Source organism: Lithobates pipiens, unplaced genomic scaffold, assembly GCF_037356315.1.
Source record: "Lithobates pipiens isolate NorthernLeopardFrog02 unplaced genomic scaffold, aLitPip1_a1.2 Scaffold_19, whole genome shotgun sequence".
Taxonomy (NCBI): domain Eukaryota; kingdom Metazoa; phylum Chordata; class Amphibia; order Anura; family Ranidae; genus Lithobates; species Lithobates pipiens.
The window spans coordinates 256917589-256937301 of record NW_027507764.1 but is presented as its reverse complement, the minus strand read 5'-3'; the positions used below and the strand labels follow the sequence as shown (position 1 = coordinate 256937301).

The 19713-nt window shown below is 43.9% G+C and overlaps 1 protein-coding gene across 4 annotated transcripts in view; it reads right to left on the bottom strand.

The window, feature by feature from the left end:
* Positions 1-19713, bottom strand: part of LOC143996700 (receptor-interacting serine/threonine-protein kinase 3-like) — a 51812-nt gene that overhangs the window by 18786 nt on the left and 13313 nt on the right. The window contains exons 2-7 of one of the 4 annotated variants that reach the window (XM_077491927.1): positions 16962-17014; positions 16217-16544; positions 10258-10398; positions 9408-9482; positions 4782-4921; positions 249-298 (exon numbers count right to left, since the gene is read on the bottom strand). In XM_077491927.1, coding sequence (XP_077348053.1) covers positions 249-298; positions 4782-4921; positions 9408-9482; positions 10258-10398; positions 16217-16513 — 703 coding nt within the window. In that variant the 5' untranslated portion in view covers positions 16514-16544; positions 16962-17014. The remainder of the gene's footprint in view (positions 1-248; positions 299-4781; positions 4922-9407; positions 9483-10257; positions 10399-16216; positions 16545-16961; positions 17015-19713) is intronic. The other 3 variants (XM_077491925.1, XM_077491926.1, XM_077491929.1) reach the window with 3 other exon arrangements.

The window sequence follows — 19713 nt, the reverse complement described above, 5'->3', positions numbered from 1 at the left end:
GCAATTGCACCGCAATTCAAAACTCTGAAGTGTGACTGCAACCTCAGAAAGAGAACTGAAGGGGTTTGGCAACATCTGCCTTGAAGCATTTCATGTTGGGGCATCTTCCTGAAGCTCATTAGAATCGAAAAAATTGCTTTGATGAAAAGCAAAGCACATTCTATTTTACTAAACAAGTCCAGTTGAATGTGATAAATTACTATTAGCCATATGAGAAACATAACAAAAGAACGAGGTCTACAATGTACCTGGGTAAGGCTCTTCCCCTGAAAACACTGTCCACGCTAAGATTCCGAAACTACAACACAGAAAAACATAGCAGAGAGTCAGTGTCTAAGATATGGTAAAAACAATATAAAACAGCATACAACTGACATCTCAAAATAAAACATGCATTTCAAGTTATGGAAATTATTTCAGGAACACAATGTTCATAGCAAGTTCCTTTTTCTTCAAGCAAGTACCAAATGAGGAAGAAGAGGAAATGCATTGCAATGTGGAAGGGTCAGATCAGCTTCCATCGGTTGTAAATAAAAGGGGAACTTCATCCCGTGTCCCCTGTGTTCATTTGTTTTTATGTTTCTTCTATCTTTTATTCTGAATTCTTATACTCTCTAGCTCAGCTAGTACAGCCTTGTCCTGCTGTGGCCTGCCACTTGGCTACCACACACTGGGTCCCATGGCGTCATCTGTCACCCAGAGCTGAATATTTCTTCCGTTTTCAAGCAGCCGACGAGTCGCCACCTGCCAATGATAGCCGCACTGAATGATCCCTTAAAACCCTTTCAACATGACCCCCCCCCCCCCTGAGCCCCCTAGAGTCCTTTAGTTCCATGTCCTGCACAGAGCCCATCTAACACCCACCCTCCCACACTTCTTTCATCCCACTGACATTGATGACAATCAGGCCTCCATAGAATGATACCTGACATTTTTTCACTACTGCAGTGCCATTTTTTCCTCTTGGCAACACCAGTGATGCAGGGCCATTTTTCCTTACAGTGACGTTACTGATGCTAAGACCCTTTCCTTCCAGTGACACCACCATTTCTGAGACCCATTTTCCTTCAATTGATACTATCGATGCAGGGACATTTTCCCTTTTAGTGGCACCACAGTTGCCAAGACCCTTTCTTTCCAGTGTCACAACCTTTGCTGAGACCCATTTTCCTCCCAGTGATACCATCAAAGCAGGGAAATTTTTTCTTCCAGTGACACTACAGTTGCTAAGACCCTTTCCTACCAGTAACACCACCATTTCTGAGACCTGTTTTCCTTCAACTGATACCATCGAAGCAGGGACATATTTCCTTCCAGCGATACCACCGATGCAGGGACATATTTCCTTCTAGTGACACCACCAACATGGGACATTTTTTCCGTCCTCACTGTTAGCCTTATATTTGTACACAGATTTTAATGTTTTCAGTTCACAGAAGTGTACCACAACTACTGGTACTTTTTCTGTGCTATCCACAAATGTGGAACTGCTATTAGCCCTATTCCCTCCTCCACCCAGGAACTGTGGTGTGGGTTTTGTGAACAATCGGCGCACTGATTGTACAGATGTGTGCAGGGCTTTTTTTTTTATAGAGACCTGATCATGGTTATAAGCTCCACCCCGGCAAAAAAGAGGAGGTCTCTATTCAAGAGTACAGATGGAAGCAAGGGGCTGCCAAGTGTATGCACCAAACTTTTGAGAGAGGTACTGAGTGGTACAATGTCATGGTCAGTGGGACCAGACTAAAGGCCAGGAGGCTTAATGTTGTTTGTTCTTTGGATGAAATATAAATTCTGAAAACCCCTGCGAAGGAAACTTGTTTGATTTGTGGAACCTGTTTTTAATTAAAATGGGTAAGAAAAGCCCTTAACCTCCTTGGCAGTATTGCCGAGTGTGGCTCGGGGTGAGATTTCAGTACCATTAGCGGTAACCCCGAGCCACACTCAGGATTGCTTTCGTTGGATCCTGGAAGAGATTACTTACCTTGCCTCCCAGGATCCTGCAATGTCCTCTCACTGTATACAGTGGCCGGATCCTCCGCTCGATCCTCTGTGTGTTCCAGCTTCCCTTCCCTGCGAGCGTCACAACGCAGGGGGGTGGAACTGGCAGCAGATTCAAAAAGTATAAACCAAAACACACACTATACATAGTAATCTTAATGGATTACATTACTGTATCTAATAAACTGACCTCAGTTTACCCTCCAGTCCTTTGTCCAGTGCCCTTGCCCTACTGAACTTTCTGCCTGGAAACTGCAAAACAACCATGGCATCAAAAAAGCGCGCCTCTACTTCAAAAGCGCTTTATGATGTGCTGGAAAACAATGATAGATATATAGAATCACTTGCAGAATTGAGTGATAGCGATTTGTGGGAAAGTTTGTCATCAGACACAGAAAGTGATTTCTGCACCGATCCTGCGACTGACATCAGTGATGTGCTCTATCGACTGTGGTACAGATCACATAGCGCTCCCAACATTCCCATTTACTGGAGCACCTGCTATCAAAGTGGATGTGGAAGATGTCAACCCCTTGGCACTATTTTTGACCGATTAGGTTATTGAAAAAATAGGTAAGCAGACAAACTGGTACCATGAGCAACAAGCTGCTACACCTCGGAGGTTTTCAAAGGATCAGAAAGTGGGAATCAGTGACCAAAGAGGACATCTGGAAATTTCTGGGCCTAATAATTCTTCAGGGAGTGGTGGGGAAACCCCTGTAGAAGTGGTATTGGACAACCAATGATTACTAGCCACTCCATTTTTTGGCACGGTCATGTCGGAGTACAAATTCTCCCTCATAATGAATTATTTGCACTTTGAAAATAATGAAGCATTTGGCAAAACTACTTATCCAGCCCCCAAACTCAAGAAGATTTGGGAGGTATATCAGAAGATTATGAAAAATTTCCAGCAGAGCCATGTGCCAGATAGAAACATCAGCATAGACAAAAGTCTAATGGCCTACAAGGGAAGGCTCAGCTGGATACAATATATAGCATCAAAGAGGGCACGATTTGGTGTAAAATCTTTCATGCTATGTGAATCGAGCACTGGTTGTATTTGGAACTCTGTCCTATATACCAGTAAAGGAACAAAATTCAGCCAAAAATACAGTCATGGAATGGCAACCTCTTCAGTTCTTTCATTGATTGAGCCATTGCTGAATCAGGGCTATTGTGTAACCACAGATAATTTTTACACATCTCCTGAACTCTGAGTTCTTTCTACAAAACAAATCGGATGCCTATGAAACCGTTAGGGCTAACCGGCGTGACATGCCGCCAACCTTTGGCAATAAGAAGCTCAAGGCGAGAGAAATGGTTGCCTGGCAGAAAGGCAAAATCATTGCACTGAGATGGCTTGACAAAAAAGACGTGTGCCTAATGAGTACAATCAATAACACCTCCGCTGTCATGGTACACACAAAAGGTGGGAAAGACATCATGAAACCACAAGTGGTTATAGACTACAAAAACACCATGGGAGGTGTTGACAGAGCCGACCAGGCAATGACATTTTATCCAGCCATGGGGAAAAAGAAATATTATAAGAAGATCTTCAGGCATCTTCTTGAACAATGCCTATAGAATGCCTTCATTCATTCTACAAAAAAAGAGTGACAAGCCTGTGGTTCATGCTGACTTTTTTTGGAACATTGCAGAACTTATCTTTCTGGACCACCAAACACCAACGGCTGCAAACAGAGCTGGACGTCATGCTGCTGGTGTTGTCAACCCAGAACTCCTGATTGGTCGTCACTTTATGGACCACATCACACCAACTGAAAAAAAAAAAAAGTCTGCACCCATAAGGATGTGCGTAGTTTGTTGCTCAAAGCATGATGACACTGGAAGGAAAATACGAAAAGAAACCAGGTTTTATTGTCCTGATTGTGACATTGGACTTTGTGCAGTGCCACGTTTCAAAATTTACCATATTACTGGGATGTTTACTGAAGCAATATGACTAGTAATATTGCACCCTTGTTTGGCCCCAAAAAAATTCATTGTTTTTGATTTGGTTATATTATTGATTAAAATGTATTATTATTATTATATATTATTTGTAATTATTTATTATATTATAATTTATGATTTTGCGTTTCAAACTTTATCATACCTGGGATGTCTACTAGACTCTGGTTTGGACAGATTTAAGTGAGTTATTCCTAATGCCGCATACTCACGTCCAGACTTTCCGGCAGACTAGGTCCGACGGTCTTCCCGACTGACTTTTGGCAGAGTTCTTTTTGTTAAAACGATCAGACTAGCCCACACACGATCGGATTGTCCGATGTACTAATCCCTTCGAACCTAGTCTGCCGGAAAGTCCAGTCGTGTGTACGCGGCATAACAATTACAGGCCTACAATATAAAACGCCAAATTTCCATGCAAAATAATTGCACCACTTTAAGCACCTAAAATCTGACATAATCATACCACCAAGGTGGTTAAAAAGAATTCAGTGAGTGTCTATGTCCTTAATGTACTACCACTTGAAGCTAGTTCTCACACTCTAGGGTTGATTTACTAAAACTGGACAGTTCAAAATCTGGTATGGCTGTGCATGGCAGCCAATCGGCTTCTAACTTCAGCTTGTTCAATTGTGCTTCGACAAAAAAAATCTGGAAGCTGATTGGTTTCTATACAAAGCTGCACCAGATTTCTCACTATCCAGTTTTAGTATCGACCCCTAGATATGCACACTGAGCAGTCACTATTATTCATTATGTACCCAGATTCAAAATACTATAACTCCATGGCCAATTTTTTTTACCTGTAAACATCATATGATTTCGAAGGTTTATAGTTAATGTCATTTAGAGCTTCTGGCGGCATGTAAGACAATGTCCCTGCAAATGATGGCACTGAAGAAGTAGTAGCTCCTATAATCTTAGACAATCCAAAATCTGTGATCTGTTAAATAAGAATTAGAATTCATTTTATAGCAGATGTCAAATACTGGCATAAAAGAGAACTTCCAGATGGTTTCATATTCAAACATGGCGGTGGGAGAAACCCACCTTACCTTACCTTTTCCATTCTAAAATAGCAGTAAAATTTCCTGATACACCTCATAACTCAGTGTTTTTTTAAAAGTATATTCCCCATTGTAAAAGTTTTTGTACCCCCTTGGTCACCTACTTTCTACTTATTTCAGGCTGATGACTTCCTCCACCTGCTGTGGCCTCACTCAATGTACTGCGAATATGCAGCATATTCTCCATAGAACGTACCTGTGTATTGGGAGTACTCGAGCATTGTGTGTATTGTGGGTACCTGTGTATTGGGAGTACCCAAGCATTGTGAGTACCTGTGTGTTGTGAATACCTGAGTATTGTGAGTACCCGTGTAGAGTGTTTGTAAGTAGAGTGTAGAGTGAACGAGTGCTGTGAATAGCTATGTATGTGAGTATTTCTGTATTGTATTGTTGAATATTAGTGTAAGGGAAGCTAGTTGTTAGGTAATTGGACATAATTCCCATAAAATTAGTAGACACCATGACCGGCGGGGATGGAGACGTGACTCGGTGTACATCTTGCGGCATGTATGCATACCTTAATCAGATTGAGGGCGAACTCTGCTGTGCAAAATGGAAGCAGGTTGATTCCCTGGAAGCCCAGGTTCTAAATCTAGGGAAGCAACTGTCAGCACTGAAATAATCTCCATCCCAAAGCAGAGCTGGAAACGTACCCATCAGGGTTTACTATACAAGCCAAGTGAAACAATAAAAATTAAATATTTGTTTAAATATCGTGTCTGGGGGGGGGGGGGTGTCTATAGTATGCCTGTAAAGTGATGCATTTTCCCCATGTTTAGAACAGTACCACAGCAAAATGAAATTTCTAAAGGAAAAAAGTTAATTTAAAACTGATCGGTGTGAAAGGTTGTCCGCGCTGGTTCAGGATAAAATTAGGTTGTTCCACAAAGTCTGGGATCCGTGGCTGGATTATTTGGCTAGCGATCCCAGACCACTTGCCACTTAGGAACTGATATATAGAATGGATATTAGGGATTAGGACCACGGCTCTTTAATATCCCCCCCACTCCCCCCTCTTAACTCTATTTCACCCTCCTAACTTTTTTATTTCAATAGAATTTTATTAAGCAAATGTACATTCATAGAAACAATATGCAAACTTGTAGTACAGAGATGTAATATCGCCAGAATCAGGTGTAAAATTGTCAAAATGCTTATACACATGAGCGCACAACTGTCTTCTATGAGTAGCCATCTCATTCTATGTGTGCAGAATAAAGCCATGGCTACTGCTTCTCATTACCTTTACTTAGAAAGTTGGCATAAATGCAATGGTGTGGGAAATGGGGAGGGGGAGGGGAAGGAGAAAGAGATAAGAAAGATGTGGGAAATGAAATGTAATGTAGAGAGAAATATAAAGAAGAAGAAAAAGAGAAAGAGCAGAGCTTGTCGCCCCAAGGAGGACCAATCGGATATTAGGCTGTCTTCATCTGAACATGGTTCTAGTACTGAAGCCCGATATTGCGTACCAGGTTTGATGCCTCATCCAGTAAGCAGGTCCCGGAAAGCCACCGAATATTTAAACTGAACCCAGGGAGACCAGGTTTTGTGAAATTTCTCAGCCATATCTTTCGCAGTGGCAAGCAGTTCTTCCAATGCGAAAATGTGATTAACTGTGTGTATCCATTCTGCTATTGAGGGCACCGTAGGGAGTTTCCAATATCTTGGAATTAGGGATTTGGCCGCTATCAGCAAGTATTTAGTCAAGGATCGATTGTACTTGTTCAGCGGTAAGTTCGATATGTGCAGGAGACAGCACGCCGGTGTAAGCTTTATTGTGGTGCTTGTAATCTGCAAGATTAGTGTACAAATTTTTCCCCAAAAGCTACTTAATCTAGGGCAGCTCCACCAGATATGCAGCATATCACCCGCTGATTCCCCACATCTCCAACAAAGATCTGAGGACGTCGGGTACCAGCGTCTCACCTTGGTCGGGGTGGCGTACCACTGCGATAGCAGTTTGTAGGAATTTTCCTGAAATCTGGTGCTAATAGTGCCTTTGTGAGCCAGGATGCAGGCATCTCGCCATTGTATGTCCGTAAAGTTGGTATGGAGAGCAGACTCCCAGCGTTTCCTAAATTTATCCGGTCCTTTATGATCTAGCTGTTGGAGAGATGCATACATAAATGAGGTGTTTTTTTCCACTGGTGCCCCACGCAGACACATCGACTCAAAGGGTGTCAGGTCCCTGAGGACTGCTTCCCTCCTCCCCGGTGTTAAGAGGAAATGGCACGCCTGTCTGTAATTCCAAAATGGGAATATGGCTGGGGGAAGGACATCCCGCAAGTTATCGTAAGAGAGGACTGTTTTATTATGTACCAGATGTGTGGCCAGGAGGGGGACCTTATTCGGTCCTGTAAAGGTCTTATCCGACAGCCCCGGCGGGAAATCAGGATTACCCAAAAGGGGAGTAAGTGGCCCGGGGGACGACGTAAAGGGGTGTCGTGAAGCCAGAGTGTGGAACACCTTCAGCGAGGCCCCAATAAGGGGGTGTTGCGAGAGTTCCTTAGGACACTTGGTCCGTAGGATCCAAGGGGAAATCTCAATGGTGTCTTAGACACACTACTCTCTACCGAGATCCAGTCTTTGCTTCCCGCATGGCAATGCCAATCAATGATTCTGGCTAAATGGGTGGCATAATAGTATAGTTTAAAATTTGGGAAACCCATCCCCCCTGCCTCCTTCGCTTTCATCAACAGGTGCAGCCCAATTCGTGGACGTTTTTGTGCCCACAGAAATTTCCATAATAAAGATTGTAGATGTTTAAAAAAGGTAGCCGGAAGCTCGATAGGTAGTGTGTGAAAGAGGTAGAGCAGACGTGGGAGAGTTATCATTTTAATTAGTGCTGCCCTTCCAAACCAAGAGAAAAGGCCTTGAGACCACTTGGCTAAATCTAGACCTATCTGCTTCAGTATAGGTTTGAAGTTGTGCTTGAAAATGCTACTCACCTGAGGGGTAAGATTAACCCCCAGGTATTTCAACGATCCCAACACCCATCTAAAGGATGTGTTCAAATGTGCCTGCGTCAGTGCCTCTAAGGGGAGCGACAGATTCATTGCCTCTGATTTAGAATAATTGATCTTGAGGTTTGAAAGATAACCATATGTTGCAAAAGCCTGTAATAAATTTGGAATTGAAGTATGAGGGCGGGTTAGAAAGAATAATAAGTCATCTGCGTAGGCAGCGGTTTTATAAGTTCTCTGTCCAACGGTAAATCCCGTGATGGAGGGAGAATTATTGACCGTTCGAATAAATGGTTCTAAGGTGAGAATGAACAAAAGTGGGGAGAGGGGGCACCCCTGTCTCGTCCCGTTAAGTATCTGCACAGGTTCAGACAATGTCCCATTGATCTTCAATTGAGCCGTCGGGTTCTGATACAGGGAGGAAATCCAGGAAAGCATACGAGTTCGTAAGCCAATATGGGCACAGGTCGCGAACAGAAAGTTCCAGCTGACCCTGTCGAAGGCCTTCTCCGCGTCCGTGGACAGGAGAAGGCCCCCGATCCCAGCATCCTGGCAATGGTGAATCAGGTTCAACGCTTTTGTCACGTTGTCCCTGGATTCCCTCCCCGGCATGAACCCCGCCTGGTCAGGGCCAATCAGTTGGGGCAAAAAATTTCGTAAGCGGTTTGCAATAATCTTGGACATAATTTTCAAATCGAAGTTGAGTAATGAAATGGGGCGGTAATTAGCACATACCGTGGAGTCCTTCCCGGGCTTGGGGATCACCATTATGTAGGCCCCCAGGAAAGAGGCCGGGGTTCCGGTAGGGTCAGTGAGAGAGTTAAGGGCTCTCAGGAGAGGTTTTTCCAACAAGCCCGAGAAGACCTTGTAGTAATGCGCCATCAGTCCATCAGGACCGGGGCTTCTGCCTGGTTTGAGGCTCCTAATTGTCTCCAGTAACTCCTCCGAAGAGAATGGACTCTCCAGAGACTCCGCATCTTCAGGGGATAGAGTGGGCATGCCACTCTGGGCTAAATAGCCCGGTATAATTTGTTGTCTATCACCAAATAGACCGCCCGGCCTATGTTGGGGAGGAATGTTATAGAGATTAGAATAGAACTGGTGGAAGGTATCTGCAATTTTGTCTACTCGATTCGTCAGGTGGCCATATTTTGATTTGATCGCTAGAATGTTAGTAGATAGGGTGGCTTCTTTGACCGCTCTCGCTAAAAGTTTACCTCCTTTATCTCCGTGTTCATAGTAAATTTTTTGTTTTAGAAAAAGTGCCCGTTTACTCCTAGCCTCCATAATGTTTTTCAACTCTGTTCTCGCCTGGAGCAGGTCCTGAGCTGCTGAAACAGCCAAGGAGTGCTTGTGTAGGGACTCAAGCTGCGCTATTTTTGAGGCCAAAAGTAGTTACCTGAAATTCCGGCTTCCTCTTTCGCGATGCTCCTGCTCTGATGAACTCCCCTCTCATCACACATTTATGAGCTTCCTATATAGATAAAAGGGGGAAGTTTATCTGTGGCATTTTCTTTAAAATAGTTGCTAAGGGCTTCTGTCAGTGACGGGAGAAGTTCTACATCTGTTAATAGGGATGGATTCAGTCTCCACATACAAGTTTTCGGTCTCATGTCGGGGTGTGTCATCGATAGCGAAATCGGAGCATGGTCTGAAAGGGTCTGGTGCCCGATGTGCGAACTATTGACTTCTAACAGGTCTCGTTGGGAGATGAATGTGTAATCTATGCGTGTGTACTTGTTATGTGGTGCTGAGTAACAAGTGAAGTCCCTACCGTCCGGGTTTAAAGAGTGCCAAGTATCTATCAGAGTCAATGAATGCATCAATTGTTTAATTTGCTTCAGTGTACGGAAGGGCAAACTCGATTTGCCCGTGGAGGTATCTTGGATTGGGTTGAGCGGCACGTTAAAATCCCCCCCTAATAAGACACACCCTGTGGCAAAGCTCTTCAGCTCCGCCACTACCTGCCTGCAAAAGGATACGTGGGAACTGTTAGGGAAGTAGACATTGGCCAGGGTTAGCGGCGTGTTGCCCCATTTCCCTTTCAGGAACAGGTACCTGCCCTCGGGGTCCGCCAAATGTTGGGTCACCTTAAACCCTGTCGACCTGTGAATGAGAATCGAAACCCCCTTCGTCTTGGCAAGAGGGTTTGCTGCGTGGAACACCCGTGGAAAATGCTTGCTGAACAATCTGGGGATTTGATTTGCCCGGAAGTGCGTCTCCTGCAGATATACAAAAGAAGGTTTTACCTTATTTAGCTCGCTGAGAATAGAGGTGCGCTTTTCCGGTACATTCAGGCCTCTCACATTATGCAATATCAGAGTCGGGCAACGACCCAACAAAGAGTACGCCATGTCTAGGATATCAGTTCCCTCCTCGGGGGACTCAACCTGTAGAAAAAAAGAGTAGTGAAGAAAAGATAAAAGTTTAAAAGCGAGGGTACCAAGAGAGGACAAAGGAATAGTAAAAGCGGGGAAGGATAGAGATGATGGTAAGGAGGGGTAGGGAAAACACCCTGATCTCAAGGTGTATCTGAAAACAGCGGTTTCTGCCTGCAGGATACTGTACTGCAAGCTAATGAGAGGGTAGGGAAGCGTCCCCAGGATTAACCCGGAAACACCTCCCCACCTCGTTTGAGGGAACGCGGGAGGAGCACTCCCGAGGCGATGGATGCACAGAGTATAACCGGAATGAGAAATAAAATTGTAACAACAAAGTTGAACTAGTGAAATCACTAATGAGAGCAAAAGTTAAAATGAACGACTGTGAAAAATAACCGAAAAGGGAAACAAAAAAAAAACCCAGAGTCACCAAAAAGGGGAGACCCACTGGCCCAAAATGATGTAAGACAGTGCTTATACCCTCTCTCTGGCCAGAAAAAGACCACTAGGCAGTAACTAAACATGTTTAAGGCAACTTATGATCTCCGAATCGGGACGGTGAACCTCAACCGTGTACATGCAGCTTGCCGAGGATAATCAAAAAGTCAGCTACTGGGAAGCAAGTAATGAGGTGAGTCTGAGAAAAAAAAACAAAAAATAAAAAAGCATAATACGTCCCGTATCAGAACTTGGTCGTAGGTGAATGTAAAGATCCGCAATCAGATGGGATAGTCTAGGCCAGTGATGGCGAACCTTGGCACCCCAGATGTTTTGGAACTACATTTCCCATGATGCTCTTGCACGCTGAAGTGTAGTGGAGCATCATGGGAAATGTAGTTTCAAAACATCTGGAGTGCCAAGGTTCGCCATCACTGGTCTAGGCGAACCATACGTCAGCATGTTTCAAGTGCGGTCACGGCTCCTAGATTGCCGCGCAGACAGGAAGAGACGGTCCCCGAGCTCGAATGCGGTCTACCACCTCTGCTTTTCTTCGTTGGAGGTTTCGCAGGGGATGAGTGGGGAGAAACGTCCGGACTGAGATCAGGTAAAGGGGTCTTGAACTCCGCATACCAGTCAGGGAGGTTTACGATCGGAATGTTCAGAGCGGTACAGAAGTCAGGAAGTTCCTCTGGCAATTTAAGTAGGAATTGTCTCCCATTGACCGTGGCCTGAAGCGCAAAAGGAAAGCGCCATTTATAAACAATACCCCTCTCTCTTAGTACTTCCAGTAAAGGGCGGAGGGCCCTCCTGTTCTGCAAAGTAATGGGCGACAGATCCTGATAGAGGGCAAGTTCACTGTCATTGAACTGGATCCGAGCGTTCTTTCGGGCCTGATTAAGGATTTCCTCTTTCAAAGGAAAGCTCTGAAGGCAACATATAATGTCCCTTGGTGGTGCAGCTTCTGCAGGTCGTGCTCGCAGGGCCCTATGCGCGTGTACAAAATCCATGGGGGTATCAGCTGGATTCTCCAGTAGGTTGTTAAATATGGAGCGGAGTGCGAATGGTATTTGGTCAGGGGCAACTGTCTCTGGGACTCCCCGCACTCTAATGTTGCAACGTCTGCCCCTGTTATCAAGGTCCTCTAAATGTCTATTTATGGTAATTAGGTGTGCGGCATGAGAGGCCGTTGTAGCTTCCAGCCTGTGTACAGCTTGGTCTCTCCTGTGTTCCGCTCTCTCCACCGTGGCCATTTTCTCATTCAGGGAAAGCAGATCTGCTTTGAGATCTGTGATCGCTGTAAACAGCGTATTTTTTATGTCTGAGGCTATGGAAGTCATGTCGCCTAGCGTGAGGGGCTGGTCCGGGTTCCCTGTCCCGCTTACCAGTTAGTCTGCGGCGCTCTGGGAGCCATCGCTCATCTCATCCTCCTCTCCTCGTGGCAGCGCCATCTTGCGCGGTGTGTTGCGGCCTGGTCGGGCTTGAGTCAGGAAAATGTCCTGGATGCTGCGGGTCTGGGAGGATGTCGATTGCTGCCACGATCTAGTCCCAGCAGCATGCCTCATTTGTTTGCTCATCTTGCGGCGTAAATGTGGTCAGAGAAGTGCTAACGGGCCGTGGGTCTCCGGGAGCTCTGTGTCTATGCAGCCATCTCCTCCGCGCGCCAAGCCACCCTAACTCTTTTTACCTCTCTCTCTTAAAACTCATATGCTCAAGTAAAGTACCAATTTTATGCAGAGTCATGGACTATAAGGGCCCATATAAGGAGAACTGAAGTTAATTGGGGCCCCACCCGTATGTGGGAGATGCTTGACCCGCCCCCGTTAGTGCGACGGGGTGGGCTCTTCCCTGTGGGGGAGGTGCCGGGCCAACTGAAAATAGAAAGAGGTTAAAGGGCCCCTATTTCAGGAGTCACATAAGGCCTACCTTGTTATAACAACTGGAGGGTTCACCTCCCATGGAATCAAAGTACACTGTCCAGGCAGGTGAAAGATCCCTATTTCTTATCCTCTGTTTGTTATGTTAAGAGACCAAACTCTGATTCTCTTGTGACTATACATACTGTACAAAATGTATAATGAGCATATTGTTCTGTACCGGAAACTTTAATACCATTGAAACACAAAACCGATCGTGGCTGTAATGAATTGTCGGGTCTCGGCAATATAGATAAGTCATTGAAAGAAACTGCATGGACCCCCTCCCCCCCCCCAGCCCATTACCAGAGTCTGGTATGGATATTAAGGGGAACCGTGCGCCAAAATAAAAAATAAAATAAAAAATAATAAGGTGTAGGGGTCCCCCCAAAATCCATACCAGACCCTTCAGATCTGGTATGGATTTTAAGGGGAACCCTGCGCCAAAATAAAAAAAATGGCATAGGGGGCCCCCCCAAAATCCATACCACACAACCTGGCAGGCCACAGGAAAAAGGGGGGGGGGGAGAATGCCACTCTCCCTCCTGAACCATACCAGGCCACATGCCCTCAACATGAGGGGGATGCTTTGGAGTCACCAAAGAACCTTGTCCCCATGTTGATGGGGACAAGGACCTCATCCCCACAACCCTTGCCCAGTGGTTGTGGGGATCTGTGGGCTGGTGCTTACCAGAATCTGTAAGCCCCCTTTAACAAGGTGACCCCCAGATCCCAGCCCCCCCCCCCCCATGTTAATTGGTAACGGGTACATTGTACCCCTGCCATTTCACAAAAAAAAGTGTCAAAAATAGTAAAAAAAAAAAAAAACACCACACACACACACACACGACACTTTGGGACAAGCCCTTTATTAAAAAATAAAAAAATAAAAGTGTCCCGCGATGTAGATCCATCCCAACGGCCACCCATGCCACCCAAAAGACAGAAAATGAAAAAGCCGCAACAGCTCCGCCTCCATAGGAGGCTCCTGCCGAATGACGCTTCTTCTTGGTGACAGATGTTATGTAGCTGAGGGCTGGGCCACCTGGTGACGTAAACCGATGGCCCTCCCCCCTCTGATGCCACGTGACGTCCGAGGAAGGCGGAGTTGCACGTTTACATCACCAAGTGGCCACGCACTCAGCTATATAAAAGCTGTCACCAAAGAAGAAGCGTCATTCGGCGGGGACCTCCCATTGAAGCAGAGCTGTTGCGGCTTTTTTCCCCTTTTTTCGGCTCGTCGGGCGGTGCGAGATGGATCTACATCGCGGGATACAATTACCAATTCACATAGGTGGGGGAGGCCGGGATCTAGGGGTCCCCTTGTTAAAGGGGTCTTCCAGATTCCGATAAGCCCCCTGCCCGCAGACCCCCACAGCCACCGGACAAGGGTTGTGGGGATGATGCCCTTGTCCCCATCAACATGGGGACAAGGTGCTTTGGGGGTGACTCCAAATCATCCCCCCATGTTGAGGGCATGTGGCCTGGTACGGTTCAGAAGGGGGGGGGGGGACCCACGCTGTTTTGAGTTTTATCTGTATTGCCTAGACCCGACAATTCATTACAATTCATTACAGCTGCGATCGGTTTTAAATTACTTGTTTTCCTTTAGAAATGTGATTTTGCTGTGTACCGTTCTAAACACGAGAAAACTGCGCCACTTTACAGGCATACTATAGACAACCCCAGGCACGATATTTAAAGTAATAATTTTTATTGTTTCACTTTAAGCATTATTAAAATCACTGCTCCTGAAAAAACTGACCTTTTTAAAACTTTTTTGCATTGATACATGTCCCCTGGGGCAGGACCCGGGTCCCCAAACACTTTTTATGACAATAACTTGCATATAAGCCTTTAAAATGAGCACTTTTGGTTTTTCATGTTAATGTCCCATAGGCTTTAACGAGGTTCCGCGGCTTTCGAATTTGCAGCAAACAGCGGATAATGTTCATTGTTCACTGAAAGTCCAAACAACCAAAGTTCTGCCCGAACTTATGCTCGGGCCAAACAGTTCACCCATCCCTACTGATGATCTGTCGAAAGATTTGATCACTTAACATTGGTATCAAACTAACTGATGCTTTTGTGGCTGAAGGGAAGCAAATTCCACTGGCTGTGTGCTAGAGCTGCACGATTCTGGCCAAAATGAGAATCACGTTTTTTTTTGCTCAGAATAAAAATCTTTCAAAAAATAAATTAATTAATAAAAATGGACTAACTTTACTTGTTGGTTGTCAGGAAGAGGCCCTTGTCCTCATCAAAATGGGGACAAGGTGCCCCCTCATGTTGAGGGCACGTGGCCTGATACGGTTCGGGGGGCGCTCGCTCGTCCCCACCCCCTTTCCTGACCGGCTGGGCTGTGTGCTCGGATAAGGGTCTGGTATGAACTTTGGGGTGACCCCCACACCGTTTTTTCGGTGTAGGAGTTACCCTTAAAACCCATACTAGGCAATGGGGCTCACGAGGTGTCAATCTCGCCGATGGAGGCGGCAAGATTGACTTCATTCTCTAGTCCCGTTGTACCTGAAGTCACGTTCAAAATGAATGGACTTTAGTCCGTGTGTGGGCAAGTCCGTTCATTTCAAAAGTCCGGTGGATTGTCCGCCGGACCTAGTCCGCAGGAAAAGTCTGTTTGTGTGTGGACGTGTGTGAGCAAGTCCGCTCGTTCGGAAAGTCTGGGGGATTGTCCGATCGTGTGTACGCGGCATTAGTGTTTAAGTGGTTAAACTTTTTTCACTTACACACAGTCTATTCCATTGACAAATTGTTACAATGTTTATGCTTAAGTTCAACTGATAAAGAATGTTGTGATTCTTGGCAGACTGCGTGGTTTTTCCCTTCCTTTCTTTTGAGGGCTGTGGCTTCAGAAGAGCAGAGAGAATTCTTCGGAATAGAAAGAATTGTGAAACACTTTAGTCAAGATTGCGATAACGATTCTTGACAATTGTGCAGCTCTAGTGTGTTCCAGTATTTAGCAGAAAACCTTCCAGAAAGAGAAAAGGCTGCCATGGCAGCAAAGGGCGGGTCAACTTCGTATTAATAATCCTGATTTCAGAATTGTATGTTTGAGAGGCAGGTGTCTTAATGCTTTTCACCATATAGTGCAGAATGTGGACCCATGGCCAAAATATAGAACAGCATTAAAGCAAATCTATACTTTATACATTTAGAGCATAGTATTAAATTAATTGGATGACAATCCCGATTGCATATTTAGAAAAAAAAGTTTTGCCTTTATAAATATTATAACGTTAACCTATGTTTTAGGGGGTTAGGCCTTCTGTTGAATTCATATTGCTATTTTTTAACCTGTTGGGAAGATTGTTCTGTCTCTTGCTACTGAGACAAAAAGTGAGGAAGAATCCAAATGTTTAGGGTTGTCACTAGGTCGAGATATGAAAATTAAACTTTCAATGGGGACATTTCCCCATTACTTATACTGCATCATTCAGGTGTCGTAGGTCACTTACCTGAACATCTAAATGCTTATTTAAAAGGACATTGCAGGGTTTTAGATCCCGATGGATTATTGGAGGATTCAGACTGTGAAGGTAGTTCATTCCAAGGACCACTTGATGAAGAATCTGGAACCTTAAAGCCCATGGGAGAGTTGGGATATCATCAAAGAGGGTGTGTAGAGAACCATGGGGCATATACTCCATGACCAGTCCATGCTCTACAAGACTGCCTTCCACCTTCTCATATACTCCAAGGAGACGGAGAACATGGGGGTTGCTCGCTTTCTGCATCACATCTCGTTCCTTCATTAGATCCTCCGTCAGCTTTTTCAGGTTGGAACTGAAATGAAGAATCCCAAAGCTATAGTGAACCTGTTACTGGCACAGTATTACTCTCTCAATAAAATAAGGAACACTGCCTGGATAACTGGAAATCAATGGTTCCATCCAGTGCTAGAGGCAAAGGAAACAGCTAGCTTTAAAGCCAAGACCACCTCTGCAAAATTCTTACGAACTTGTCCTGCAAGGAACCTTTACTGCTTCTGGACAATAGGCAGTGGCAATTTCTAACACAGGATATGTGCCTTAGCTGTGCCATAACAGCCATGCAGACACAGGTTCCCTTTAACGCTTATTTGCTGCAGAATAACAGGGAATAAAGAAGGACAGGAGGAAAGTCGTTTTGGAGGTTTTGGTATTAAAAAAAATATAGTATAGCATTGTTAGTTTTGTATAGGAGAAGAAACTCCAGCCTTACCATCAGCTCAGTGTCCACCACCCCTCTTTGCTAATCTTTCCACTGGCTTCCGACTGCAAAACAAATAAAATAAAGCTTTATACTCACTTCTCCCAAGTCCTCCTGCTCTCTAGCACCCTTGTCACCTCCTATCATAATGAATCTCTAGCTTCCTTGTCACCTCCTCCCATGCTCATTAGTAGGGTCCTAGTTACCTCCTCCTATGCTCATCTCTAGCACCATCGTCATCTCCTTCAATTTTCATCTCTAGGGTCCTAGTTACCTCCTCCCATGCTCATCTCTAGCATCCTCGTCACCTCCTCCCATGCTCATCTCCAGGACTTTTCTAGAGCCTTTCCCATCTCCTGGAACTCTCTACCCAATATGTCCATCTCCTACTGTAGCCCCTTTCAGGCAATCCTTGAAAACTCAACTCTTCAGGCAACCCTATCCCGCTTCGCTCTATCAACCAAATTTTACTTTCTCAAACCACTCATTCCCGCACAGTTACTACCTTTTGTATCCCTTGCCCCTCTCTGTAGATTGTAAGCTCTCACAAGCAGGAACTCCTCTAAGGCTGGACAAGCATATTCAGAGATTCCTTCATACACGCTGAACAACCCATATGTGGCTACAGTATTTTTCACGATTTAGCCACTGTTCGGCAGATAATTTTTCACCCATCTCTATTTATTTTTTAAGTGAAAAAAGTGAGCTGAGCTAAAAAACAAAACTCTACTCAAAAAATCTCAAATCACACACATATTAAAAAAAAATAATAATCACAAAAGGAAAATAGTGACAAGAAAAGGATGCAAAAATTGATTTAAGAAATTTAAATAAATTATATCAGTGAGTAATATCTTAAGCATATAGGTGACAAAAAAAAAAAACCTCACAAGTGCCAATAATATAATTAGCATAAAATGATATATCCCTTATATAAAAATCGCATACATTATCAATTATATAAATAATTAATAGAGCACACACCACCAACTTATTATAGTAAATATGTAAAAAAAAATTAACAAAGAAATTAAATAGGAATAAAGTCAGAAAAAGTCCCAGAAAAAATGATCCAAAGGATGGTGATGATTCTTCCAAAGTGAAAATATGGAGTTGAGGAGGGAAATATGGAGGGGGGGGGGGTACGGCGTGCTGACGTCACCGCGTTCTACGCCCAACCAGGAAGTGCGGGCGGCACACGAGAGCCGGCCGGCTCGTTCTCTGTTTATACGATCGTATTCTTCTATGTACATGTGAGTGCAATATTGTCTATTTTTTATTTATTAAAATAAGAGGTTTTACGCTATGCGAGTGCCTTTCTGATTTTTTATATAATATACGACACCTTTGTTCCGTGTCTGGAGGTTTACATCAAGGATAAAGGTTGTGTGGCTCATGTGACAGTTAATCCAGAACTCCTGTGCTTTTGCCTTGCTGATCTCACTGACACTGAGATCTATAATTCTGGTAAGCGGCCCCCTTTTCACTGGTGGAGGTGATTGCTTGGATCTCTTTTAACACAGAACATTGTGGGTGTCAACTCCATATTTTCACTTTGGAAGAATCATCACCATCCTTTGGATCATTTTTTCTGGGACTTTTTCTGACTTTATTCCTATTTAATTTCTTTGTAAATTTTTTTTTACATATTTACTATAATAAGTTGGTGGTGTGTGCTCTATTAATTATTTATATAATTGATAATGTATGCGATTTTTATATAAGGGATATATAATTTATGCTAATTATATTATTGGCACTGGTGAGTTTTTTTTGTCACTTATATGCTTAAGATATTACTCACTGATATAATTTATTTAAATTTCTTAAATCAATTTTTGCATCCTTTTCTTGTCACTATTTTCCTTTGTGATTATTAATTTTTTTTAATATGTGTGTGATTTGAGATTTTTTGAGTAGAGTTTTGTTTTTTTAGCGCAGCTCACTTTTTTCACTTATTCAGTCTATTATCGGAGTATTACGATTAGGGTTGCTGCTTGTAGGGAATTTATTTACATTTTTTACATTTTTTTTGAATAGCGCGGTTTACTCTTTATATCCTATTTATTTTTTAGTCAAAGGATGTCGGGCGACAAGGCCACCCACTGGTTGAATTTTGACCCGATTTGCTTTGTTTGTGGCCAGCTTGACCCTCTTGTATTGAATTGTATTGTACTCTCTGCCTTTATTTTATAAAGAAATCGTTGGCACTATATACAGAAAATCCTGTATAGTAATTACCATAAACGCATCACATACAGGTCTCAAATGTTTCGTCAGCTAAAGCCGTTATATATACTGTACTGTATGTATTACATAAGCAACTGTATACTTAAGTCCATGACTTTCTAGGAGTTTCTCTTTTACATATGAGCTGTGTGCGCTCCTCATACATGGAGTATTTCCCTTTTCTTTCACACATTCCGGACCTGATTGCAGTCAGTTCACCGTCTGTCACAGCTTCCCATTCAGCTGCTCTCATATCACTCCAGGGCTGTAGCAGTTCTGTCACTATATACTCCCACCCCGGAATTTCCTAGGATGGAGTTTCCCCAAATCTCTGCAGAAATTTCCACCCAACAAAAACCACACTGTGATCTATTGCAGTGTCTGAGCTCTGGGACCCCTCTCCATTCATTGATATGCGATACCATGCAGTCACTATATAGCTGATAAATCTCCAAAACACAATAACTGTATAATAAATTATACAGTTATTGTGTTTTGGAGATCTATCAGCTATATAGTGACTGCATGGTATCGC